Here is a 27581-nt window from a genome sequence, read left to right as displayed (position 1 = left end):
AACGATACCCTATCAAGAAATATAAGCCACAATTTCTTTAAATATTTTCATTGTTTTTATATTAAGTGATTTTATCAGAAGCTATATCTATCTTTTAAAATACGCTTGAAAAATATTCTAATTTAGCTAAGTAATGAATCTTTTTTCCTTTTTTTTTTTTTTTTTTAACAAACTACAGATGGGCCACAGGAGTCTCCCCCATAATGTCATTTCAAGTGCAATGGAAAGGCCTTCGCTATCTGCCTCCCTGGCCCTACCACACATTATCAACAGCTGCCACCATCAGGGTTTCTGAGCTAAATGATCTATTTCAAATGTCATACATTTCAAAACATACCTGTAATAATTAGGGGGAGATACCTCCTTAAAAATATACATATGGTTGGCTCAGTAACTCTTCTAAATAGATAATTTCATCAGAATGAACTGGAACACAAGAATATAAACTCAGTGACAGGAACATCACCCTTGCCAATGCCCAACACGGTTATGTTACAAGGCTTCTTATTCTGTGATTCGCACACTTAATCTAACCTTGTGGTCTCAGTACACTGGAACTCGTTATTAGCTTCAGTGGCCTGACTCACTGGACTGCTTCTCCTCTGCCAAGGTGAAAAACGAAAACGCATGACTTGGAGTAATCTTGGCACTTGCGTTTCTGACAGCACACTCATTTTTCTTTCAAACACCGCATGTGGTTTTCCTTCACAAGTCTCTTTCCAAATCTGCAGGCCATATTCCATTTCTTAAGAGTTTAGCTACCTTCTACATTACAGCAAATTGTCTATCCTCAATGGTTCCATTTTCTTAGTACCCACTCGTTCCCTAATTCCTTCCCATCTGGCTTCTGCCTCTATCAAGCCCCTAAAATGGCTCCTTCCTATAGTTACTAATGACCTGATTATTTTTTTAAAAAAGGTCTTTTCTCAGTTCTGATACTATAAATTCAGCTCTCTTCACTAGCATATTCTTTTGGTTATCCCATATCTCAGTTTAATTTCATCAATACTCTTGAGATTCTACTATATGCAAGACACTACTGTTCTAGGAACTACTAGAGATACAGAGATAAATAACATAGGGTTGCTGCCCCTAGTGAGCTTTCACTCCAGTGTACTTAATACAAGTACAGAAAAATCACAACACAATACAGAATATGAGAAATGAATGAAATAAAGAACTTAGGGGCTTGGAAATTGGAATGCTCATATACAGCTTTAACTTAGGGGCTTGAAAAAGGTTTTAAGAAAGAGGTAGCATTTGAAGTTAGACTGTAGAAGAGGTTCAACACTTTCTCAATAATTTCACTAAGTAAAAGAACAATATGAAAAAATGAAAAGAAAAAGAAAGTATTAGGAAATTCAGGGCATATTAAAGCTATTGTAAGAGGCAGACCACTTTGGTTGAAGTGTTGGATACTTATAAGGCTCAATCAGAGATATGCCAGAAAAGGTAAGTTTTGATTAGCCTGTACAAGTTCTAAAAAATAAGTTGGTATCTAGATATTTAGTTCTGAAAGCAGTGAGAAGCCACTGAAAGTTTCTGTGCTTTCGGAAGATCATTTTAACAATAGGTCAAAGAATGGATGACAACAGCAGGAAAATCTGTTCGAAAACTATTAGGAGACCTCCTCAAGCCAGAGGTACTAAGGACCTAAACTAGCAGAAAAATGAAATACGAGCGGATGCAAGGCACACTGGAGACAGAATCAATAGAACTTGGCAACTGACTTGATATGATGAGAATGGGAGAGCAAAGGGTCAAAATATGAACCCAAGTACTGCTGACTGAGAAACCAGTGTGCCAAATTACAGAGCAAGAGAAGTAGGTAGTTTGGGGAGCTAATGAGTTTCATCTTGGAATTTTTAAGACTGAGGTGGCATCAAGGCATCCACAGGGAAACATACGCACCCCAGGCAGCAGCAGGCCAAAGGATTTTATATTTTACCTGGTGGTGCATTTGTTCATCCATTCACTCAGGCAATTTTGATTTGCTCTTACACTGTGTTGGATGAGTGCACTGTGAAGATACATGCAATACGGCAACATTAGATGTGCTCCCAAATTAAATCTTCATGGGAGAGGCTGACTCCTATTCAACTATCTATGAAACTGACTGTGATAAATGCTATAAGAGTGGTTTAAAAAATACTCTAGAGTAGAGAGCAAAGGACTGAGTGTGACTGGGAAAGGTTGAAGCAGACCTGAAAAATGCGTCATTTTGTTATGGACAACGGCCCGTTAACAGGATTTGATGGTAGAGTGGAAAAGTAAAAACATTCCACACAGAGAACAGCAGAAGTAACTAGATTACTTGGGGAAACCTATGTGACTGGGCTTTGTGGATCATGGCAGGGGTGGAGGCAAGAAAGGCTGAGCTATGTTCTATGAAGAAACCATAGAAATTGTGGTTCTATGAAGGATACCACAATAAGAGTTCAGATTCTATTCCGTAGGCAATGGGAAGCCATCAAACATTTCTGAGCATAAGTGTTCCATAATCAGTTCTATGTGCAGAGAGAGATTCTGCTGGCATGATGGAGCACCAACTGGGGGAAAACCTCTAGAGGAAGTCAGATTAGTTAACAGGCTATTGAACGAAATCATTAATAGACATTTGGAACAGGCCACACAATGGCAAAGACACGAAATACAGAAAAAAGAGCAAATTTGAATGGGGTATGTGAAAATACGCAGTAGATTTTGATGTTGTTGAACTTGAAGCTCTTACAAAGTACCCAAGTGCTCATTAAGTGGAAGTACAAAACTTTTCCAGTTTTGAAATTCTTTGGAGAGGTTACAGTTAGGTGACAGCTAAATCCATGAAACTGAATCATGTAGCCCAGGGACAGGATGTATAAAGCAATAAGAGATTTGAGATTTAGTGAACAGAACTATAGTCATTTCCACAGAATACAGACTGGAGGTAGAAGTCTAGGAAAAAATGGTCAGAGAGATGAAAGAATCAAGAGAAAAAGTTTAGTGAAAGCCAAAAAGAGTGTTTTAAACTGGTGGTTCATAGTACATAATAATACAAAGAGGTCAAGGAAAATAAGAGAAAAATCCAACGGAATTATTAATAAGATATGTAAAATCAATTACTACATCAACAAGATCTATATGTTTTAGAAACAATAATCTAATAGGAATGAAAAACTGAGTTAATAAGGCATATTGTCTCTCTCTCAGTAAACTTAACTGTGTCCAAACCCACTCTTTCCCCCTATCTTAGATGATAACACATCCCTTCTCAGGTTCAAGGCAAGTCCCTCCTCCTGTGTTCTTCATCCTGCCCCATCCAGTCATCTTCAGGAGAGGAGAGTGAGTGTGTGTGAGTGTGTGTGTCTCTGTGCGTGTGTGTGTGCATGCGTACACATGCACAGACTTTATACAACACTGGATATTCAGTAGAAACTCAACACTGATTTGCTGAATCTATGTCAGGTTCATTAATAACTCTACCCTCTACTGCTCTAATGATACTGCTTTCTGGATGTCATGTGACTTCAGGAAGTTTCTCTAGTTCTTGCCCTCCTTAACTTCTCTGCAATATCTGACACTACTGGCACTGCCTCCCTCTTGGGATTCTTTTCCTCTCTAAATTTCCGCTGTCATTAAAATTTACTGGCTTCCTCCAGGTTCTTTTCTTCCAGTTGCCCCCTAAATATAGATTCTCTTGAAAGTTCTGACCTTGGCTCTGTTCTCCGTCCTCAGTCTCTCTCTGAAACATCATGGATTCCCACAGCTTCAGTTATCACCTCCGTGCCAACGATTTTCAAACATCTTTAGTCTTCTCAGTCCCACATTTACAAATACTACTTGTATTATCTGGCCCCACCCTCTCTCTCTCCAGTCCTATTTCTCACTCTGATCCTGTCTGGCTACTGCCCACACCTTACAATGACACGAAGCTGCACAGTAAGTAACCACAGTTATACCAAATAACAGTTTTTAATTGTTCCTTTCAAATGCAAGTATAGGCACCAGTTAGCCAACCACTCTGATAGTTAGCCAGTTAATTAAAGAATATTATAACTTTCAAGGACCTCCAAGATTTTAGTGAAACTCCCCTCATTTACAGATAAAATACAGCCCAGAGAAGTGAAGTGAATGATTTGAAATACGATATCAAATAAGTAGCAGAGCCAGATACATCAGGTCCCATTTTGACTAACACACTGCTTCTGATATGGAGTACAGAACCAAAAGGACAAATACCCTCAGGGTGTTTACTATCTAACTAGAGACATGAAACAAATGCACACACGCACACACACACACGCACACACACACACGTGCGCGCACACACACGTGTGCGCGCACACACACACACACACACCAATATTTCTATCGCATAAACTCACTGTATGAAGATGAAGTTGAGCTGAGAACAATCAAGGAATGCTCCCTGGAGAAGATAAAGCTGAACTGGATTTAGAAGTGGGTTAAGAATAAAACAACCAGAAAGCAGTTTCTTTGGGTTTCTTTCCCATAATTTTTTTTTAAGTTTTTGGACAATAAACACAAGGAACATAATCAATATGAGAAGACTGGATTGTTCATTAAATCTCCCATTTAGAATTCAGTATGAAAAGGATGTGGTAATAAGAACAAAAATAAAATATACATATATAATGAGGTAAAAAAAAGAATTCAGTATAAATCCAAGTGATATTGTAGAATCTTGAAAGTAAATGAAAGCTCCAATGACAATCTACTATTATCTCAGAACGTTACTGTTCCTTGACTCCTCATCTACTTTACTGTTTAAGGCTGCTTCATCTCCTTTTACTCCATTACTCAGCAGCCATGTGGCTGTGGGCAGGATGCTCTACCTCACTAAGTCTCAGTTTCTTTATGTGTAAAATGGAAATGATAAACTCTACCCTCATATAATTGATCATTTATTCAGCTCCTTGTGTTCCAAATAAGACCACTCATTCCCCCCAGCCCCCAGCCCCCATCAGTAGGAGTTACGAAAGGACATCAGAAATCCAAGTGCTCTGGAAGAGTAAGACTGTGTGCCTCCATCTCTCCATAGCCTCCCCAACATCACTGGCAAGTGAAGAGTAGATCCCAGAACTGTGAGTGATCTCTACAGGACCTCACCCTTCCCTCCCCCTCAATACTCAGTCTCCCCTACATTCCATTATCCCATCTTAAAAACTGTAAGGACTAACTTCATTATACCCTTTATCTCTGTTTACAACAGTTACCACAAGAAGTCAGAACCACCAGACTAATTCCCTCCTCTCATCTCATCTTCCATTCACTCCCCCCCAACTCCTGTGCTTCTGAATTTCAAGGTCAATCATCAGCAAAATATCCTCTACCTTGCTCTCCCTTAAATAGTCTCTTTACCTTTTACTCTAACTAAAGCCTAGTTTTTCCCCCGAGAACACTGCTCTCCCTACAGCCCTTTCAAACGGAAAAATAAGCCCTCTTATTTTCTCACCAATATCTCTCTCCCACAACTGGGCCTGGAAATTAGGCCTTGTTCTCCATTGCCACTTTCAGACTATTCTTCCTCTCCATGTCTAAAACCCCCAATCATTCAATCTTATGTCATCAGGCTATACTACCTTCTATCCTTCCTTGCTGAGGTCAACGACCAGTCTCTAACTCATTCTCCCTCACTCCTTGAAGAATTAGCTTCAGGCTCACCCTCTTTCTAATATCAACACAACTGCCATAATTCTTATTGATTTCAATATCCATATAAATGAACATTCCAACACTCTGGCCTCTCAGTGCCTTACCTCCTCTCCACCAATGATCTTGTCCTCCACTCTACCTCAGAACCTAATGATTCTATTTCAAATGTCATAAAACACTGGCATTCCCAATTAACTGACCTCCATAATTTAAATTTCAAACATTCTACTAACTACCAGCTCATCTCTCTAGGACCCTAGCCAACATCTTTTAATTGTTCAATTCCACCAAGGCCTCCACTATTCCTACTGTCTTTCACTGTCTCTATTTCGTGACCTTATTTCTCTTTCCCCAACTTACTAAATTCTATAGCCTGTAATTACAATCATCTCTGGTCCTTGCCTGCTTCATGGTACTTACCTGGCAACACCCAAATGCTAGTTAAGCCAACCCTATGCCTACTCCAGATCTGTACCCATACAGTTGGATTAATGTAGAGAAATACATACAACCATATGGCCTGGACTCACTTTGAATACATGATCACTCACCTCAACCAAGCCCTTAATACTGCCCAGCAAACACACTACACTTCCCTAATCCATATGTTCTCCCATTCTTCCAGACAACTATTTCATATGGTCTTTTCTTTCCTCATCCTCTACCATCCTCTCCGTCTTGAATTTAGTAGGTGATCTAGATTCCCATTTCACTGAAAAATATAGAAGTAATCAAAACAGGTCTTTCACAGGCTCCCTCAACTACAACCTCTTTGCATCAGTGCATACGTACTCTGCCTTCCTTTCTCTTACTGTAGGGAAAGCATCCATACTTCCATCTAAAGCCAGCTCCTCCACTGAACTATCTCCCCTCATCTTCACAAGAAAATCTCTCCAGCAATTCTTCCCTCTGGTTCCTGTATCATAAAAATTTTCCTCTCTTCTCAATCATTCCAGTCAGCGTAGAAACATGCTATTATTTCTCTTAAATTACCCTCCAGATACCACTTCGCTTCTCTGAGCTTCCTTACAGCAAAACTCCTTGAAACAGATGTCTACTCACTGCTTCCAATTCCTCACTTCTCATTCTCTCTGAACCCACTTCCAATGCGCCAACAAAAATGCTTTTGTCAGGCCATCAAGAACCTCCACTTTGCTAAACTCAATTGTCAATACTTAGTCCTCATCTATAAGCAGCATTTGACATAGCTGATCCTTCCTTCTTGAAATACTTTCTATCCTTGGCTTCCAAAACACTGGACTCTTATGGCTACATCACGAGCCTTTCTTCCTCTCAGGTCTCCTGTAGTGATTCCTTCTCACTTCTGAACCTCCTTACACTAGAGTATCCCTAAACTCTCAGTCCTTGAAACTTATCTTCTCTATGTACACCTCCCCTCCTTAATAATTTCATCTAGTCTCACAACTTTAACATCTCTAAATTGATGAACCCAAATGTATAGCATTATCCCACACTTTTCTCTTGAATTCCAGATTCCAATAACTTATTTATGTAACACCTCCAGGTGAACAACATGCCCCAAACCAAATTCCTGCTCTTCTTCCTGAAACCAGCTCTAACATCTTAGTAAATGTTAATTCTATCCTTCTATACTTTCTTGAGCCAAAAAGTCTGGAGTCAACTTTGACTCTTTTCCTACACTACATGTTCAATCCATCAGGAAATCCTATTGGCTGAACCCTCAAAACATGTCTAGTATCCAATCATTTCTCTCTCCTCTTCGGCTACTACCATCATCTCCCTCCTGGATGATTCCAATTGCCTACAAACCAGTCTCCCTGCTTCTGCATCCTAGTCTGTTCTTAACATAGCAGCCACAGTGATCCTTCTGAAACATCTGACATAGTCACTCCTCGGCCAAAAACCTTCCACTACCTTCCCATCTCACTCAAAACAAAAGCCAAAGTCCTTAATACGGCCCAAAAGGCTTTCACATCTGCCCCCACCCTTACCTCCCTGACCTCATCTTCTACTATTCCCCCCTCTGCTCCTTTGCACTATAACAACACAGGAGCCCTTGCTGTTCCTCAAACACACCAGGCAAGCTCCCACTTCAAGTCCTTCATATCTTCCATTACCTGTATCTGTAACTCTCTTCTCCTAAATATTCCATTTCTTCCTTTATTTTCTTCAGCTTTTTTGCTCAGATGTTGCCTACTTAGTGAGACCTTCCCTGGCCATTCTATTTAAAATTGCAAACAACTCCAACCACACCCACTCATTCTCTATTTATCCTCCCTGCTTTATTTTTCCCAAAACACTCATTGCTATCTGACATACTTTTTGTTCTACTTATTTATTTTCTGTTTCCTCCATTTAGTTAATACTTGCTGAGTACTTACTTACCACATGCCAGAAACAGTTCACATACTGATAAAGATCAAATAAAATAATGCATGCAAAGAGCTTAGCACATTACTTGACAGAAACACCTTAACAATGTAAAATACTATTTTTATCTAATGGAGGCTGGAATGGGATGCTGCCTACTGCCATCAGAGAACACCAGTTTAACAGAATGAGGTTAAACACAGGGTTGGAGAATTAAAACAAATGAAACTCTAACAATTTTATCCTTAAAGAAGCAAGGAGCTAAATTATCCATAATCAGATAGTCTCTGCCAGAGAAAATGTAATACAATTTATTTAAAACATGACAAGAAAGCAAAAATAACTTCTGGAAAAGGAAATTTCATATTTCCCCTCTAGCAACCAGTTCCAATTATTAAATCATTGCTGGAAACATAAGATCCTTTCTGCTTTCAACACAAATGCCGTGTACTATGTCATTTCATGACCAAAAAGGGAAGTCTACCATTAAGCGTTTAATAATGGATTATTATAAGTAACCATACTGCAAAGCACCTTCACAGTATGAAGCATGGGACACTTTGGAGGATGCTAACACACAAACTATTCTCTCACCCCAACTAGGACATGTAAGCTTAAGCTACAAGAAGAGAAAGGAAAATTAGGTCTCGTAAACCATGGAAAGTCATTTAGCCTCTCAGAGCCTCAATTTCATACTGCAAAGTAGGGATAAAAATACTGATACTTGTTCTTATCTCACTGGATAGTTCTAAAATGATGTGAAAATGCTATCTAAGCATTAAGATTCTTTTATATATAAACACCACTACTAAGGGGGGCGGGGAGGGACCAGCATCCAACAACTGATAATGTACTAAAATATGGAAAATGAAGTTACTGTTAAAATGTTTAAGATATACATGGGGCTATCTAAGAAACAAGGCATCTTCTCAGGAAGACTTTCCACATTAACACCATTCCTCCTGGATGACTCCTTGGATATATACCCTCCTCATCACATTCATCTTTGAGTCACAGCTATTTCTTACGGTTCTTTGCTAATGTTTTCAAGCAAGCTTACGTTTTCTAGTTAGGTAAAACGTGCAAAATAAATGCTTATGTACCAAGAAAACTTCCAAATAAAAATCAGAGCTCCTCAGAGATTAGCATTTAGGACATATCCATTATATTTAAAATGGTAAGCCAGACCTATTTACACTAAAATAATTTAAAGGAATAACTGATTTATAGGAAAAGACATTAAATAAATGTCTATTTATATTTGAGATGATCAAATCTATCATGACAAACAGTAAAAGACTCGTGGAAAAGTCACCAGATGTCCAAAAAAAAAAAAAAAATCACATCATCTTATTTTTGACAAAAGCCAAATTGGATAGAATTTGGGCACACAAATGAAAAGATGACATAGAGAGTCACAGGTTCATGGTCCAAATACTTTTTTTTTAATGACCATTAGTTTCATAACAGTTTCACAGAGTGATTTCAAAGAGTCAAGATGAAAAGAATTGTGGTGTTACTATTCAAATTAAACTATAACCGTTCCATAGTATCTGCTTTAATCATGAAATGTCACCTGCCCTCAATGACAAAAAGGATTTTTCCAAATGTATGCTTAAATGAGAAATACAACTATGGTTCCAAACTAAGCAATCATTCTCCACTATCCATATTCCATTTAATTGACAGGCTACCAAAAGGGTCATTTCCTGTACCCAATACCTCTTTTCTTTGATGAGAGTGATCTCCAAAATGGAGCAGAAGTGTTGAGGAAGTGAGGGGCTTTGTGAATGATGACATTCAAGTCATAAGGAAGACCTGAGGGGTGGAGCTGCTATACAAGATGGTCTCAAAGTTCAAATCTAAGGTTCTATGATTCAGAGCATAAAAATCCTAGAGATAAAATTCTAGGATTACAAATGAAGAGTTATGGTTCTAACTATTGGAAATATTTGCTAAACTGGATTTTACCATTTTTAATATCCCTTTCAGCTCTTGATAGTCATAATGCCCCCAACTCTCCCCTCTTATACACACACATGCATACATACATAGAAATAAACTATTGTCCCATATGAAAATGTGATTCAAAGACTTCTCCGTCAACATTATTTCTTACGTATACTGCATAAACTTTCCCTATGAAAAGGCCGTCACACAGCAGCAACATCGTGAAATTTTATTCATTTTCAATTAGTGTGGGCACTTTTCTGCCCAAACCTTTTATCAGAATTGTTATTAAGAAATAGTATCAAATTATAATCATTCTGTTCCTATAAGTTCTTTAATGGAGGTACAAAAAAACACTGACAAGGATCTAATACCTAAGCCATAAATAAATACAACATTCCCTGGCCCTGGCTAACCTGCAGGTTATTAATAAGTTTCAGAATAATGGAAAGGTAAGTGTACTTCGGAACAAAAACAATCATAATACCTCAAGGGTAGGCCAAACAATTTCTGCCCTCAAGAGCAGTAATGTCTGTACTTAGAAAAGTGTGCTATGTCAAAAAAAAAAGTATAAATAAAACACATTTTAGAAATTAATAAAGTTGCTATAGAGAGAATATTTTCTCAAAAGCTACAAAACTGATAAAAATATAACCAGCACTGTGGAATACTCTTGTTACTAATACTAATTATTCTTTATACTTATTCATATGTAGACTGCTTTTCTCAGGAGGCTCAAAATATCTCAGAATAAAACTGCATGATATTCTAAATTCTGATCCATTGTATAATCCTTTGGAAGACCAGTTAAAGATTATATGAACATGCGAACAATTTACATTCTCAGATGTGCTTATACAAATTTGCAGAGCCATGGCCACTGTAAATGGGAAACCATTCTCAGTAGAACTCCCCTCTTTAACCCACTTCTTATTCTACCCTAAACTATATTATTCTCTTTATTCCTAATTTAAAGGAATCAAGTCAATATTATTTAAATGTTAACTTCTGGCTCCACAAAATAACCAAATGAACATACACACATACCTATGAAAGAACTGAACTTAGCTTTATAGTGACTAAGAGAGGCATAATACAGGACAGCACTAGTCATACTATTTTTCAATAGTCCTGCCACTATCTCAGCCAGAGTGATGCAGTTTTCTTTCCACCACAAGATCAAAACAGAAATCCCATCATCTGACTCTTAGTCTTTCCCACACATTTACTGATCTGTTGTTATTGCAACAGAATATCTTTTTCCCTTGCTACACTATTCCTAAGAGCAATGTTCCACCCTTTTGGTCTCAAAAGTTCTAGTTTCAAAGTGTAGCATTTAGGCGAACAGAGTTATACAAACTAATCATTGGTAGGAAGATAGAAATTACTCTTTATATGCTTTTCAAAATATATAGTATTAAATAAGGTACTCTCCACTTTTCAATTTTTTTGTTTGTTTCAGTTAGATTTTTTTTTTAAGTTATACTTATTCCTGAGAATTAATCAGGCTAAAAACGTGCTAATTATGACAATTATGTCTAAACAAATGAATTTTTGTACCTACCACAAAAGTATTTCTTGCCTCAATACTAGTGAACTTACAAGCATCCCTGGTAATGCTGCAAAGGCAGAAAAATCTGTCTCCAGATAGCAGGGGTCACTTATCAATTCCAAATATTCCCATGCCTCAAAGTACCCCTCAGCTTCCTTCAAGGATGGAGACTAAGAATCTCTACCTCCACTAAAGGCCTCTTAGCCATCTTCCCTCTGGCTCTTCACACTCTTCCCCTCCATTTGCGGGGCAGGAACTTCCTAAGTCTCCTATTTCATACCCTCCCCTCTCATAGACATTTACTGACATCACCAATGTATCATGTACTGGGGACAGTGTTGAAAACAGATTCATTTTCTTCAAGGGACTTATGGTCTAAGGAAGATGCTGGATATCTAAGTATCTCATAATAGTAAAATGTGGGACTGAAAGGATATAAAGGACGCAATGGAAACACAGAAGAGAACACAAAGCATAGAGCACAGATGCAGAAGTGCTCAGTAGCTGAAAATATGAGCTGCAGGGTCACAAGGACTTGGTTTCCCGCTTAGCAAATAATTCAAGCAAGTTACTTAACCTAATTTCTTTCTTTATAAAATAAGGTAATGATATCTTATTAAGACCATAGTAAGGATAAAAAACATGACCTGTAGAAAGCAATTCGTACTAAATACTTAACTGGTAGAAAGTGTTCAACGAATAGCATCGTGGAAATACAAGAGTACCCTTGTCAGAAAGGAAAACAGTATGAAATCAGAAATAAGGGTCTCCTTTTAAAAAGGAACCCACTAATTAAATTAAAATGAAGCAGAGCCCTTGGCCCTAAAAGTACTTTTCACTCAGATGTACGCTGTAAAATGTCTTCATTTGACTAAGATAACTAAACGTATAAACTTTTAAACGTAAAAACAAAGTTTTAGTTAACGGACGAATCACTGAATACTAAGCACAAATATCAAGGGGAAAATTTTTTAATACATATAAATATGTACATATTATACACACACACACACACACACACACACACACACACACACACCCTCACACACATGCATACGTGCATCCTGTGTAACTTCTGATAGATTCAAGCAGAAGACTGGCCCAAAGCTTCAATCACAAAACCAATTCCATCACCAGTATTTTTCAATGTAACTGTTAGCAAAGCACTGACCCTCGTTGACTCTGCTGGTTTGCTGGACTGTTAATGGAATTAACATTACTTTATTGTCAATCGCACCAACACTGGTGGTATTTCACAATAAAATTCAAGCACTAAATGATGCCAAAAATATAGTTATACTCCTCTTAGTTCTCCTGATGTAACATTTCAAAATCCCATAAAAACATTTCTAGCAAAAGTGAAAAAGTGTGTCTGAAAATTAGGGATGTAGATAAACATACCAACATTTTACACTCTTAATTCAAAACAACCTAGAAACAAGTCACCTATCTTTCCATATATCCTAGTAAACAAATGCCTCCCGAGGATTTAATTTCTTTTATTTCCAGTCATTACTGACTATAATCACTACAATAAGATTTAAATCACTTGCCTTATTTAAACTGCTTCACTCCTACTGCTAATTCAATTCTTCTTCAGTATTCCATGGAAAGAAAAGGTTCTTTTCAAAAAAGTATTCTCCTGTAAGTAATGTCCTGAACACATACATAGCATGTTTGCCCAAGAACATTAAAGAATGTATTCTACGTTCTGACTGTGAACGAGCTTTTCTAGAAATGCAAATTTTGCTGTCAATACTTACACAATGGACTACAGTGCATAAGCACTGTTCATGCTCTTATTAGTCATTCTTTTGGAAATTTTATTAAAAAAAAAAAAGGGCCTGCAGTGTGTATAAAGCACTTAGGATACAAAAGACGTATTGTCAGAATATTTGCAGGATCTCCAAAATAGAAAAACAACTCCCCCAACAAATTAATTACAGCTTATAGTAATTATTTTTTTAAATGCTACACCAGAAACCTGAATTTCTTAACTTAACCAATCTATAGTATAAAAGAGATGACATAAGTGATCTTACCATCATGGCATCTGATTGACAGATGAGAGCCTACATTTTGTATTCTTCTGAGAAACAAAGGAGATCTGAGCTCTGAGACAGCTGGTGCAGTGCATGTTGGCACTTAGTCTGGAAAATCCCTAGGTTCTGAGGTACACATGACCTTGGATACAGTTTAATTTGTATTATTTTATTTTCAGGTCTATCAACTACATTTCCCTAACTAAAAGTTAGGGCATATTACTTGGTAATGCAACAGAAAGTGTGAAAAACCAGGTTGTATAGAAATGGTTTACATACATGTTTTTCTTCTGCAGAGTATTATTTCTTCAAAGATCTTATCTGGAAATATAAATAAATTGGTAAAAGCCAAAGTATTCTAGCCAAAATGAGTGTGTCCACGGGGAATGGGATGAGAATTGGACAGGAGGAGGGACTTTCAGTCCCAGCACCAATCCCAACACCCTCAGCAGCTCCTTAAAAGAGTTTCTCAGAACCCCTTCAAAAATCCTGATTCAAACTCTGATGTGAGCTGAAATTAAAACTCACATGGATTCATAAGTAGCCTAGAGAGGAAAAGTTAGCAATTTAGCTGGGAAAAATGTGGCACTAAACTGAAAGTTGAAAGAATAGAGCTCAAAGCACACTACATTGAAATTGCATTTCCTTTTAGAAATGAACACTTCCATCCAAATTGAAGTTTAAGGGCAGAAACACTACAAAGAGGAGAGTTGACCTATTCTGTAAATGCTTGCTCAACACTTTTAACTGGACAAACAATAGAAAACACACGGGAAATTCATGCTTTGATAAATGACCTTGCATGTAATTTTCTCATTCCATCATGCAAATCTGAATTCATTATTAAAACCATGAAGTCACATATCCATTCTTTAGGCTATCTAGACAGACATTTTGTTTTCCCAAGACAGAGAAAAACAAATTATTACTATTAATTGGTCACGACCCCATCAGCATAATGAGATATTACTTTTCTGCACAAACTTCAGTCATATAAGTGAATAGGTGTTTTATTTTGTTTTGTCCTGCACTCACTAAAACATTTTGTAGGAAAATAAGAGCATTCAACGTCTCTTCCTCTTCCTAGCCTGGAATGGTTAAATTAAAAATCTAATGTATTGGCATCATTCTGTGATTTATCCCTTCTTAATTTTGAATACTATTCTCTATTTACCAGATTAAGCTGGTTGTTTTTTCTTGCTTGTTTTTGCCTTTTTTTCCTCTATCTGTATAAAAAGGATGAGGAAAGCATCTCTCTTTTAAAGTACTTTTAGAATAATAATACTTAACGTTGGTATAGCCCTTTACAAATGTCAAAGAGCTCTCATACATATTTATCTTCCATACATATTACCAACTCTGGGGTTAGATTGCCTGGTACTAAATTCTGGTTCTACCACCCTGTTGTGACCTCAAGGAAGTTACTTAACCTCTCTGTGCCTCAGATTCCTCATCTATAAAGTGGGGATAATGATAATTCTTATACCTCACGGGACTGTTATGAAAATTAAATGAATATATGTAAAATAGTTAAAACAGTGCCTACTACATGGTACACACTACACAGGCATTAACTATTCTTTTAAATTATTGTCATCAGCATAAGTCACCACATTTAGGTCTCACAACGATTCTGTAAAAATAGGACAGCAAGTATCATTTTACCCTTTTTCCAGATAAAGGAATCAGGCTCCGAGAAATCAAGGGACTCATCCAGGGTCATAGTTAAGAAGTAGAATCCAAACTAAAAACCACAGGTCTAAGAAAGTATCAAGGAATACAATGAAGGAATTATACTGCGTATAAGACTCCTTTTTAGAACCACCATATTTACAATTTTAAGTCTGTGGTTACAAAAAGAGCAAACAAAAATATTTCATGGGAAGAAAATTTTAAATTACAAAAATACAGCTTATTAGAAATGAATATGTGATCTTAAAATGTCTTTTTAAAAATCTTACAGTTAAAACATGTCCCAAAATTTCCAGAAAATTGAGTAATAGCATTTTATAGTTAAACTCAGTCGTTAATTTGAGAATTACAGAATATTTCAAAGAAAATTGGATAACGATATTTACTAATGTAAGGTTACAATTCAGTAACTATAATATACCATACACAATACAATATAAAACACATACAACACTAAAATTAATTCAAATACATATAGTTCAGAAAATACTTTAGAATAATTTAGTCCCTCAGAGATATTGTGAATATCAACTACAACAATGGAGTATCATAAATATAAATGACTTCAATTATTTAAGGTCTCTGGCATGGTATACAAAGTATCAGCTTCTGTACAAAGCAAATAAAACCACTCCTAATAATAGCTTATAGAATACAAAGGAAAAAAAACAAAGTTTTAACAGTAACCTGTTCATACTATTTATCAAGCACCTACTATTTGCAAAGCACTATGCTAGCTACCCATCATTCAAAAAGGAAATCAGATCCTTCCTTTTCAGAAGCATAAAATTTAAATACCAAGTAGGGATAGTGCCATGGGGGGATAAAAGGTTTTTTTCCTCTTCCTGGACTACCAGGGGTTCCCCCCAACCCCAGTGATTTCAAAATCAGAACCAGTCATATATCTGACTAAAGATGAAGAAACAAACAGTTGATGTTCTTCAGTTATTTTTTTAGTTACTTTTTTCAGGAACAGTGATGAACTGCCTATGATTTTATATATATACGCTGTCTGGCCTAATAAAACCCACAACGTGACTTGAAGTCTAGGAGTCAGCAGATCACTTCTGACACTAAATATCTCCATGACTTTGGAGAAAACACCACCAACCATTCCTGGCCTTCTAACACTTATGGTGCCTTTGGGTAAAGTTATTAAACTTCTCTAGGTCGTTCCCTCAACTGCAAACTTATAGAGCTGTACTAGAATCCAAAAAGTAACTGGATCGGTGGGGTTCTCACTTTAAGTAAAGACTCCTGGGCCCACTCCCAGTGATTCAGAATGTCTGGCCTGGAACCCAGGAAGCTAAGTGTTCACCAAGCACCACAAGTGACTGAAATGTGCAGGCGGGCCTCAGCCACACTTGAGAAATTAACTACATGATCTCTAATGTACCAACTGTATAAAAAGATGACATAACAAGATGACATAACTTATTTCAGAAACAAGGTCTTAGGAATTCTGGATCTAGCTCAATGTTCAGGACATAATCTATGTTAAACAAATACTTACAGAGAGTAAGAAAGGAAGGAAGGGAGCTGGTAAAGACAGAAGGGAAGGCAGGGAGGAGGCTAGCTAGCTTACTGGTCATAGTTCTGCCAAGAAACATAAAGAATGATAGTAAAATTAAAACTGTGCAAATCATACATCAGCAGGTAGAAAGCGAAGACCTCAGTCGCTACACACGTACAATTTTAAATACAACATAACCCACTGTGAAAGTGCAAAGTACTAAGGAGAAAAAAGCAAAAAAACAGTACATGGAAGCCAAAAGAATCCTAATGGAAAATTACTGATGACTAAAACTTAGTGACTGTTTTCCCTAGGTAGAAGAGAACAGAATTTTAAGAACTAGGACTTGGAATTGGGACTAAAGTTTGAAGTTACTGGTTAGTCATATGCATAAATTGCATTTGGGGTAATATATGAATTGCAGAAATATTGTTGGCAATATTCCCTTCTGTCCATTTTTTATTTCCATTTTCCCATTCACTTACATTATAATTTTTGAGATGTTTTATCTTCACTTCTGATGATCTTCAAATGTCAATGGCTCTTAACACATTAACTGTAAACAAACACAAAGGAACTTAGGGGAATTCAGATATTTAAGGAACCCTACAGTAAAGTATTCTAAAGTATTCTGTGAAGCCTACAGGGGAGGGAGGGTTGGGAAGAGGCATCATGTTTACTTGCTTTTTTATTTATCTGATGTTCAAAATGTAAAACTATTCTCCTGAATGAAAATGATACTATCCTCTTAATTATCAGGCAAAGAAAAAAAAAACATCCTATTTTCTGTCAGAAGGAAAAACATTCAAAGCTAGAGAAAATTCTCTCCAAAAATGGACATTCTGAATTCACTAATGCATTGTGTACCTTATCCTTCTCCTGCTCAGCAGTACAGCTGGTCAAGGAAGCTCATTTCCTCATCCAGACAACCCAACTGACCTGCCCTGGGACTGCCCTTAACTACCAAGTTTTGCCCTGGAGCTGGGGCACCAGATCGTCAGGTATGATGAGCTCATTACAGCACAGAGACTCTGAAGTTAAAAATGACTTGGGTTCAAATGTCAAACTGCTCTCCCTAATCTTCAGTTTTCTCATCTGTAAAATGGAAACAGTAATACTGTTTATTTTATACAGTTATGAGGATTATATGAGAAAATGCATATAAGGGATTTACCACTATGCCTAGCATATAGTAAGCACTCAATAAATGTTAAGTGCTATTATTTATATTATTATTATTGGGACTGTTGATATTAATACTATTAATTGTTTACTACAACAACTTTCTACCACTTGAAAAGCAAAGCTTATCTCAGATGTTCATATTTTTAGGTACTGCCTTTGGTTAAAATGGAAGAGTATTATCCAATACTAGTAACAGAGGACATTCATATCATATTAAAATTTTATTTTTGACATTTGCTGCATTGCCCGGCTCAACTCAAGAAAATTAAGGCTCATAATCACTAGCCCATCATCAGCCAAAGTTATTACACCTTTTGCTAATATACAACCTCCTAACAAAGTCCTAGGTGAACAACTATTCACTTGCTGTTTTCAGTAATAGCAATTCTGTTAAGGAGATGGATATATTTGTAACCCATGCCTATTAAACCCTATGAGCACAATGAATAATGCTGTATCAACCCAGAAGAGACTCTTCTACCCTCCTCTACTTATCCCCAAATGATTAAACTCCTCTGTTTGACATTACATGCTTAAAATATTAATATTTAAGTTAGATGACACAAAAATGCATAAAACACTGAGTTCTCTGAATTTTCAATCAAACCTTTATGTTGAAGATGTAAAAATAAACACAAGATACTGGCAAAAGCATTCATAAATTAACATAACCCAAAATGGCCTGCTTTATTTCTCTTATGAAGACCAAAGATTTTGAACTGAAATGAGAGAAAATACCTAAGTATGACCTGATGCAATATTCTAGGGGGAGATACAGCACATGGATACATGGTTTGGAAATGAACGCCAAACTGCAGAGGAGTAATCAGTGTAGGCCATCATCCTCATACCACCACTACTTTACCAGGCAATTCCTTGAGCTCTTCAAATGAAATAACAGCTGATCATTTCTCATCTGATTTCTATTTGCCTTTCTCTTAATCACCTGGCAATTAAGTCGTCTATCCCCTTTATGGTCCTAGATTAAGATTATAAAAATCTGGCCCAAGATAATACAAACAAAAAAAAGTAAAAAGCTTAAAAACTCAAGAGTTTAGAGCATTCCAAGATACAGTTCTCTATTTCGGTCTGCTATGATATATCATCTCTTTCCAAGCATTTTCTATTATGGTCATTGCAGGCAAATATAAGAACGCCTTTGGCATAAATTAAGTGTTGTACACTCGAACTGAAAAATATTTTCCTTGCTTTAAGATGATTTATTTGTATACGTGGAAGAAGCTGCTGACTATCTCCAATACCTATTCTCTCCTATTCCTTAGAGATAGACCTCCAATGTCCAGCTCAGAATAAAGCCTCCCAGAAGAGACTACGTATCCTAGCCTCCGTTGTGGCTAGGTATGGCCATGGGACCATGATCTGGCCAACTGGATGTAAGCTTAAAGGCGGTATGTGACTTCAAAAAAAGTATCTTTTACATAGAGGAACATGCCTTTCTTCTTCCCTTCCTCCTTCCTTTCGACTAATGAAGATCCAATGGGTAAAGCATTGCAATAGCAATTTCAGTTTTTGAGCTAACACTGGAATGTAACATACACTAAGTCAGAAAGAGTCTGTCCTTGATACTTTATATCCACTATATCAGATCTGTATTAACCATCTCCGGGCTTTTACCGTGGGGGGGGAAAAAAAACACAAAATTATCTGTTTTAAGCCACTGTTAGTTTGATTTTCTGTTATACTCTAAACCGAAATCCTAACTTTAAAAAAATAATAAACAGTTTTCCAAGTAAGTGTATTTAGGTTTTTTGAAGTGTATAGGTTGAAACATTTTAAAAGTTAATTTTTATTATATTGAAAACATAGCATTTGCCCTTATTTAATCTAGACTAAGAAGTACTTAAAGAGGTCAAGAGTTAATCACATCCAGTAAAGAGTCTTTGAAAGAAGGAAAGTTCATCAGCAATTACTGCATGGGTATTATGTACTTGGCCAGGAGAAGAACAGTGAAGCTTGCTCATTAGTGGTCTATAGCGATGACAACATTGGTACATATAGAGAAACACATTAAGAGGGATAAGCACAATCAGTTCTGTGTAATAAAGCTACAGGAAAGGCAATTGAGGTTATTATTTTCATTAAGAGGGCATCTTCTCTAGTCCCTTTAATTTTAAGAACCTTGTATCAATCTTTTCATTTTATATAGTTCCGCTTTTAACCTGACTTCCTGTGGAATGCAGGCTTATAAAATCACTCCCTATCCATATCACCTCTCAATAGTTTTAATCCTATCCACTGATTTAACTAAATTATAGAGTAGGCCAAGAGATGGCAAGTGCTTTACCTATTCAAAACTAACTTCCTTTAAAAAGAGAAAATATTCTATACTAATCTAGAGAATGGTCAAGTCCTGAATCACATGCAACCTTTGTCCCTGATGAATTTGAATACAATAGCATCAACTGGCAGCTTTCCAAAATAAACTCACTGCTTACTGAACATCTGTATCTGGGTTATTTCCTTCCCTTGGGCATAATCCTTTATTGGTTCAGGTGATGGCCTCCTGAAATTCTTTATAATACATTTTTAATATGTATGTTACCACTAATGCATCTCACCAAGGATCTATTTTTAAGAAAAGCCTAAAACATATATTCTTGATTTGGTGTTCTTTCTTGTAGCTACAAAAGAAAAAAGCTCAGGAAATTTCCAAAAAGCGAGATACAATATATCCACAAGAGATGACTTTTACCTCTCACTACTTCAGTCAGTATTCTTACAAAAGTGCTCTAAGTAACAGGCTTATAGTAGTTCTAACACAGACCTTAACCTAGTCCATTTCAACTAATATTGATGGAGTTACTAGGCAACAATCAGGAAAAGACCCAAGACAATGGTTCTCAAACTTCAGCATGCATCAGGATCACCTGGAGGTCTTATTAAAATACAAACTGCGGTCTCCACCCCCAAAGTTTTTGATTCAGTTAGAACTGAGGTAGGCCCAGGAAATCTGTATTTTAACAAATTCCCAAGGGATGCTGATGCTACTGTCCTGGAACTACTGACCTATATTAATAGAAGACTATTGATGATAGCATAAGGAAGAAAGAATAAAATATACACAGGACCCAGTCTCAGCTTTAGTATTAACTTGTGTACTTCTGATTGGTAAGTAATTTAAATGTTCTTCCAGAAAGATATATACAATTACTGATTAGTTCACAAGAATACTGGATCTTATCTAACAGAACTTTAAGGTTCTTTTAGGGTCCTGTTATAATGAAACCCAAAATAAGTAATTTTTAGGCTACCAAAATGTTCAATGTCTGGTGCAAGGTGTTAATAACAAGGCCAAGGTTGGAGATTCAACCTATTAGCTTCACTTTGTTCTGTAGCTATAGTTTCTACCACCAATCAGGCCAGCTGCCTCAGAAGACATGCCAAGAGTCAAAAGGAGTATTGGTAAGAATGTGTGATTAGATACAAATCCATCACCACTACTGAAAAAACAACCTGAAAGGATATTTCCTACTTACATCACCTCTAAGTAACCTTGGGGCTGAAACTAGAAATGAGACCGTATGACAAAATGTATTTTAGAAATCTTAAAAACTCTCCTACCTCTTCAGGCTGTAAGTACCATCAAAACTCATAGAAACAGAAATCCAGGATCTACTGTTTTCGAATGATGATAATTTTAAGGAAGACATGCAATTCAAAAATCTAATTAGTTGGAGTTACTTTTTTGATTACATTATGTGCACCTCCCCTCTGATTTTTTTTAATCTAAGCTAAACGTAAATACAGAATGCTCATAAATACTAATGAATATACAGACCAGAAATCAACTGATAACCCAAAATCATCTGAGACAAACAAGTGGTACCCAGAGTAATTAGAAAATGAGGAGATATATATAGGATGAAAGAAATATACATTAAATAAAATGACTGAAAAAATAAATGAGAGAGAAAGAGACCAAAGTAATCAAGACAGATGGAAAATCCGGTAGGCTAAGGAAACAATGTTGTGAAGACATACAGGAGTGCGCACAGAAAAGATAATGCAGCCAATAAAATAGCTCAGGGTGTCAAGAGGCTTCATGCAAGGGTAACTTCCCAGCTTGAACTGAAGTTGTGACTTTACTGGCCAAATCCACATAAGAAAACCCTTTTTAATTCTTTGAATAGAAACAGCAAATAAGACAAGTGGGGTGAACATTCAGTCAACATTTCTTTATTCAATCATTCACTGGGCACATATTCAGCACCAGATATATTAGCATATGATTATGCACTGTAAAAAGTAATCAAAGAAACTCACTTAAGCAGTACATTTTGTAACAGTGTACAAAATGGAAAACCAGACTAAGAAGGCAGAATAGTACCACTATAGTATCAAATTCTGCTGTATAACTTCTACAATTCTAAGGCTCAGGCCTACCCTAGCTACCATATCCAGCCTACAGTGTTGTTTTATCAATATCCTACACAAGAATCAGAGCAAAACCAACAAGAAGAAAATTATGGAATACAGCCAGATAAACAGTGTGCTGAAGTGAATTTTTTCACAACTCTCTCTCTGTGGGGCAGAACATGTGTGATGAATGGACAATAGCAGGATATACAAGAGCTGCTGAACAGCTCACTGAAGTAGACAATACCAAGCAGGACTCACCAAAGAAAATTACTTTTTTTAAGGATGCAAGATGATGTAATTCCTAATCATATACAGCTGATTAGGAAACTGCTCTGTGATGAATATCATATTAAGAATGAAACTGTTCTTCTGTGACCAAAGATATCAGGCCTATGATGACCTAGAAGGCAAAGCTAGAGCAACGGCAATTCTGAGCTGACTACAGATTTACAGATACATACATAGGCAGTAGATATATAGATAGCAAGATTCAATATACGCTTAGTGTGAACTACAGATCCCACAAGAGCTAGTCACCCAACTTAAATGGAGTGTGTCATTTTCCAAAAAACAATGGGCAACCACATAGGTTACAGTACTATTTTTCAGATTTATATTCTTCCTACTTCCCAGAAGAGTGTAAAACATTTTACAAATTAACACATTTAAACATAATATTTAAAATGAATTCATCTACCAGAAGTACTTGAAGAAATTAAAGATGAGTATATTACCAACTTCAGTTATAAATCTGACTTAAGTCTTTTGCCAAATTGAAGATGCATTAATAGTTTCCATTTTCAAACAAATAGGAAATATACTTTTTTGCATAAACAATTTTCCTTGGAACTAAACTCAGCAGAAATTTGTTAATCGAATGTGTAAAAGACAACCTGTAACACACTGAACAGTATTATTAACTATTATTCTACAGGAGATATCAAAACAATTTCACAAGGCAATTTCCTAATTGAAAATTTGAAAATGAAAATTTCCTAATTGTATAAAACAAAAGCATAACTACAATTTAAGGGTGAGATTTCTGCAAAAGGCTGAGATAATACAGTTCAAACACCAATATTTTGCTTTATTATAGGCTAACAAAAGTAATAAACTTAATCTGGGTAGCCACTTAACATTGCTTTTATAACCACAGTTGTCCACCACCGTCCCCCATGTACTAGAATCATCTGTAACTGTTACCCTAAATTAAGTTTAAAATTAGGCTTTCTAACAAGTGTCTACAATGCAGCTTTTCTATAATGTTGATTAAAGAGAATACCACAAGCAGATGTAATGATTCATGAAATAAAAGATATGAAAGAATTTAGCAGGGTGGACTGTATACAGTAGACAATCAAATGTTATTTTTCCACCTTCTAGAGAAGAGGAATAAAAGCTGGCATTTTCCTGTGAAAGTACAGTCATACTTATATTTTTGTCTGGAGGGGATGAAGCTAACATACTCTAGTCAAAATTCAAGGAGTTCTTAATTTTCTCAAATTCATATGTAACATAATGTTTCATTAAGAAGTTAAAAATATATATATATAAACTTTAAAGTTGCTGGACTTTTTTTTTTTTTAGGAAATAATTGTGCTTAAGTGGCACAGGTAGGTACATTAGTTTGTAATACTAACAGACATTTATTTAGTGTAATTGCAAAAATTCATAACAAAGGTTATTATCATCAAGTATTATCATTAAGATATAGAATTTTAGAGCTCCAAAGGACCTTACAGGTTTTCTAGATCAACCCCCTTATTTCAAAAGATGAAAAAACTGCAGACTGGAAAGGTTAAATGATACAGCCAAATCACTAGCTGAGCCTAGGACTTTAAAAGAGCCTGAGCCTCCTGACTTCCAGTACTTTCTTTCTAACAACACTATGCTGCCTCCTGTGGTTCCAAATCCTCTCCCTTGGATGAGATTACTAGTTGCCTCATTTTTGTTCTTTACATTCTATCCTGAGCCATAGTTGTCATTCGTAATTCTCCCATAAAATTGTAATTTTCCAACCTGTTTTCTGAATGATTTTACAGCTGAGTGTAAATCCCCAGCTTTCTAAATTTCCAAGTAATAAACATAAACTTAAAAAATACTTAAAACAAATGTACACTGTACATAATCAAACACAAAGAAAAATTCTTCTCTCCTCGATAACTCAATATACAAATTTAAAAAAAAAACATTTATTAAGCACCTCTGACAGGAAGGGTCTCTGTTTAATGCTGGTGATATGAAGATGAATACGATCCTTGTCCTCAAGTAGCTTATAGCCTAGTAGAGAAGACAATTAAACCAACAATTACACTATGCTTGTTAAGGACTCTGAAAACAGTGTGGGCAGGTTGCTATGAACGCATTTACGGGAATCTAATTTAGAACGGTGGGATCAGCTAATGATTTCCCAATGAGGTCCCGAACAGCCACAGGAAAAAAAATGGCAGTATCACCCATATCTAGCAGAATCCAAAATGAATTAGAAGAGACAGAGCAACTTCAATTTATTCACAGGAAAAAATGAAAATAGTGTTTTCACAGCGGTTTAGTATCTAATAACTCTCTAATAACAGCTAGACTATTTTTCAACGGAAAAGAACCTGATTTCATTGTGGCCATATAACAAATACAGGTCTTCCAATTATTTCTTAATAAAATTTTAAATCATTATTTTAAAACCAAAGGAAAAAACTGCGTCTGAAACACGTGTAGTTAACATTCACAACAGCTCTCTGCAAAGCCGCATAGTAAAGTCCTCCTCAAAATCCCATCTGGTACAAGAGAAATAACCTGGAGAACCGGTAGCCCAAGAAGGAGGAAAACTACCACTCATTAGTTACTCGGGAATAATGACTTTCAGCTGGAAGATTCAGGCCAGAGAAGCACAGTGGTGGGTATTTTTACTTACATTTTAAAGCAAAGTGGGGGGGGGGGGGGGCGGGGGTGGAGATCAGAATGTAAGGAAAATAGTAAAAGAGGTAAGTGAAGCGAAGGGAAAGAGACGAAAGAATCGGCAAGAAACCAAAAAGCAAAGACTTAAAGACGAATGGAGAAAACACTGGAGGATGATTCTGGAAAGAGTGGTCAAGAGAGAAAGACAGGGAGGAAATGGGGGGAGGGCTATACAAAAAATGAATTAAGAAGTAATGAAAGATTAGAGAATGTAATGAACCGGGGCTTCCCCAACCGCGGATAAAACGACCTCGGAATACAAAAGGTAGAGGAGCCGAAAAAGAAGCAGTGAGTTTTAACCTCCTCTTTCCCAGCCTCTAACCCCCAGAGAGGGAGAAAGAAAACGTTCCCAGTCCTAGGGAAGGAATTCCGGCGCAGTCTTCTGGAACCAGAGGCGGCGAGCTGAGGCACCATCCAGCGAGGCCCCGGCCCCTCTTCATCCCCCTCGGACGCTGGGCGAGGCCCTGGGCGTCCCGGTTACCTGGACAGGGAATCCACGCTGGGTGGCCGTGCTACTGCCGGCTGGGAGCCAAGACTCTCGCAACTCGAGCTCTTCTCCATGGCGCGGCGGAGGCAGCGGGAGAGAAAGCCTGCAGCGACCTCCGCGGCTGCCGGGCTGGAGAAACGGAGGGCGGAGGGCGACTGGCAGGGGCCGCGGTCAGGCCCGCGCCGGCCCAGGAGGGAGACCGGAAGCGGCCATGTTCCCCCAGCTTGCACCGCGCGCGGGGGCTGCCGGGGAGCCGGAGGACCCCGCGGCGCCCTCAGACGCCGGCCCCCCACGCGCCACGCACGCTGTGACCCCCCGCGCCCCCACGCGCCGCGCCAGCTGTGTCCGCCGTGCCTCCGCTGGTCGGTGGGAAAGTGAGGGGGCGGCACCGGAGGGGAGGGGATTCCGTGAGGCAGGAGGGACCAGGGCTGCGGGAGGAGGGGACATTTTAAAAATAAGAGAGAGGAAACAGGGAATGTTACGAACGAGCGTCTCAAGAGAAGAAAGAGACAAGGACCTTAAGGACGGGGAAGATTGTGACAGGAATGTGGAGGTCAGGGAAAGTGGGAGGACAGAGTAATAAAGGAACGTGGGCAAACAGTAGGATGAGGGGGCAGAGGGACTTGGGGAATGAGGAAGGGAGGAAGAGAACATAGGGACGCGTAAAGGATGAGGATATGAGAGATGAGATGGCAAAATGTTCCCCGGATTAGGGTCTGAAAATAATGATTAAATAGTTGTTCATTAAATCATAAAGGCTGCTTTAGAGTTAGTCATGCATTCAAATCCTGCCTCTGCCAGTTATTTGCAGTGTAATTCAAGGCATGGAACGTCAGCTTCCTTATCTTTAAAATAGGAATAATAATAACTTCAGAGATTAAATGAGTTAATACATGTTTAATGCTTCATACATAGAAAATACTCAAATGTAAGTAGTATTACTACTGTCTCCGTAGGGGTTGTTAGGGTGGAATGGACTAATGTATATCAACAGTTTCTAAAACAACTTCAAAAATGGTGGCTGTAGGAGGGGAAGATGTAGGAAGCAGGGCTGAGAAGTAAGCAAGTGATTGGTATGGGAAGGGTAATAGGGAAAGTATAAAACAGGTAGGGAAAAAGTTAATGTTCATTCTGTTTCCGTTGCACCCCTGGCCCAGCATTGTAGAAAGGGCGCTAGAACAGAAGCTGAAACTTTCAGTCCTACTGTGAGTTGGATTAAAATCTCTGTGGTCTGGAAATGTCTGAAGGGGAAAATCACTTTTGGCATTAATCTATTGTCCACAAAAAAACAGTATGAAAGAGGAAATGGGGAAGGAACTGTTAATTGTGTGAAAAGATTAGACATATATACTGTTGGATGCAGTGGTGTTGGACAGAGGGCAAACTTTTAGTAATCTTTCCCCGTCCTCTCAAATTCCCAAGCAGGGCAGGAAGGGAGGGTAGAGGGATAGAACTGTGATAAGAGAACCAGAACTGGGTGAAGGAGAAATGGTTCTGCTGGTAATTTTCTGTTACAGAGGACAAAGGAATGCCATAGGAAGGATACATAAAAGAATTTTTCTGATAGAGACTGAATCCCAATCACCTCGTGTATGTGGTATAAAAATATGCAAAGATTATTTCTGTGAAAAACTTAGACAATGAGTCTTTTTTAAAAAAAAAACACTTCCTTGCTAGGATAAATGGAATTATGTTGATTTAAACTATATTTAATTTATACTGACAACTGATGTTTTTAAGAAAATCTTAAACTATAGGGCCAGTGCAATTGAAATATTAACTTGCAAGTACCTTCCCCAGAGGAACAACTAGCCTAGT

General features: G+C 37.4%; 1 protein-coding gene across 3 annotated transcripts in view; it reads right to left on the bottom strand.

Moving 5' to 3' along the window:
* MTMR2 (myotubularin related protein 2) overlaps nucleotides 1-25979 on the bottom strand; it is a 108531-nt gene extending 82552 nt beyond the window's left edge. The window contains exons 1-2 of one of the 3 annotated variants that reach the window (XM_029207588.1): nucleotides 25758-25979; nucleotides 17242-17312 (exon numbers count right to left, since the gene is read on the bottom strand). Coding sequence is in view for 1 of the 3 variants with exons in the window: in XM_029207587.1 (XP_029063420.1) it covers nucleotides 25758-25837 (80 nt within the window). In the remaining 2 variants the exon portion in view is untranslated. Of the gene's footprint in view, nucleotides 1-17241; nucleotides 17313-24524; nucleotides 24602-25757 lie in introns of all 3 variants that reach the window. The other 2 variants (XM_029207590.1, XM_029207587.1) reach the window with 2 other exon arrangements.
* Nucleotides 25980-27581: the final 1602 nt, after the last annotated feature.

Source organism: Monodon monoceros, unplaced genomic scaffold (assembly GCF_005190385.1).
Source record: "Monodon monoceros isolate NGI ecotype Baffin Bay Population unplaced genomic scaffold, NGI_Narwhal_1 Super_Scaffold_7, whole genome shotgun sequence".
Lineage (NCBI taxonomy): Eukaryota > Metazoa > Chordata > Mammalia > Artiodactyla > Monodontidae > Monodon > Monodon monoceros.
Note: the sequence above shows the minus strand (reverse complement) of the source record. Positions and strands in the feature narration are given on the sequence as shown.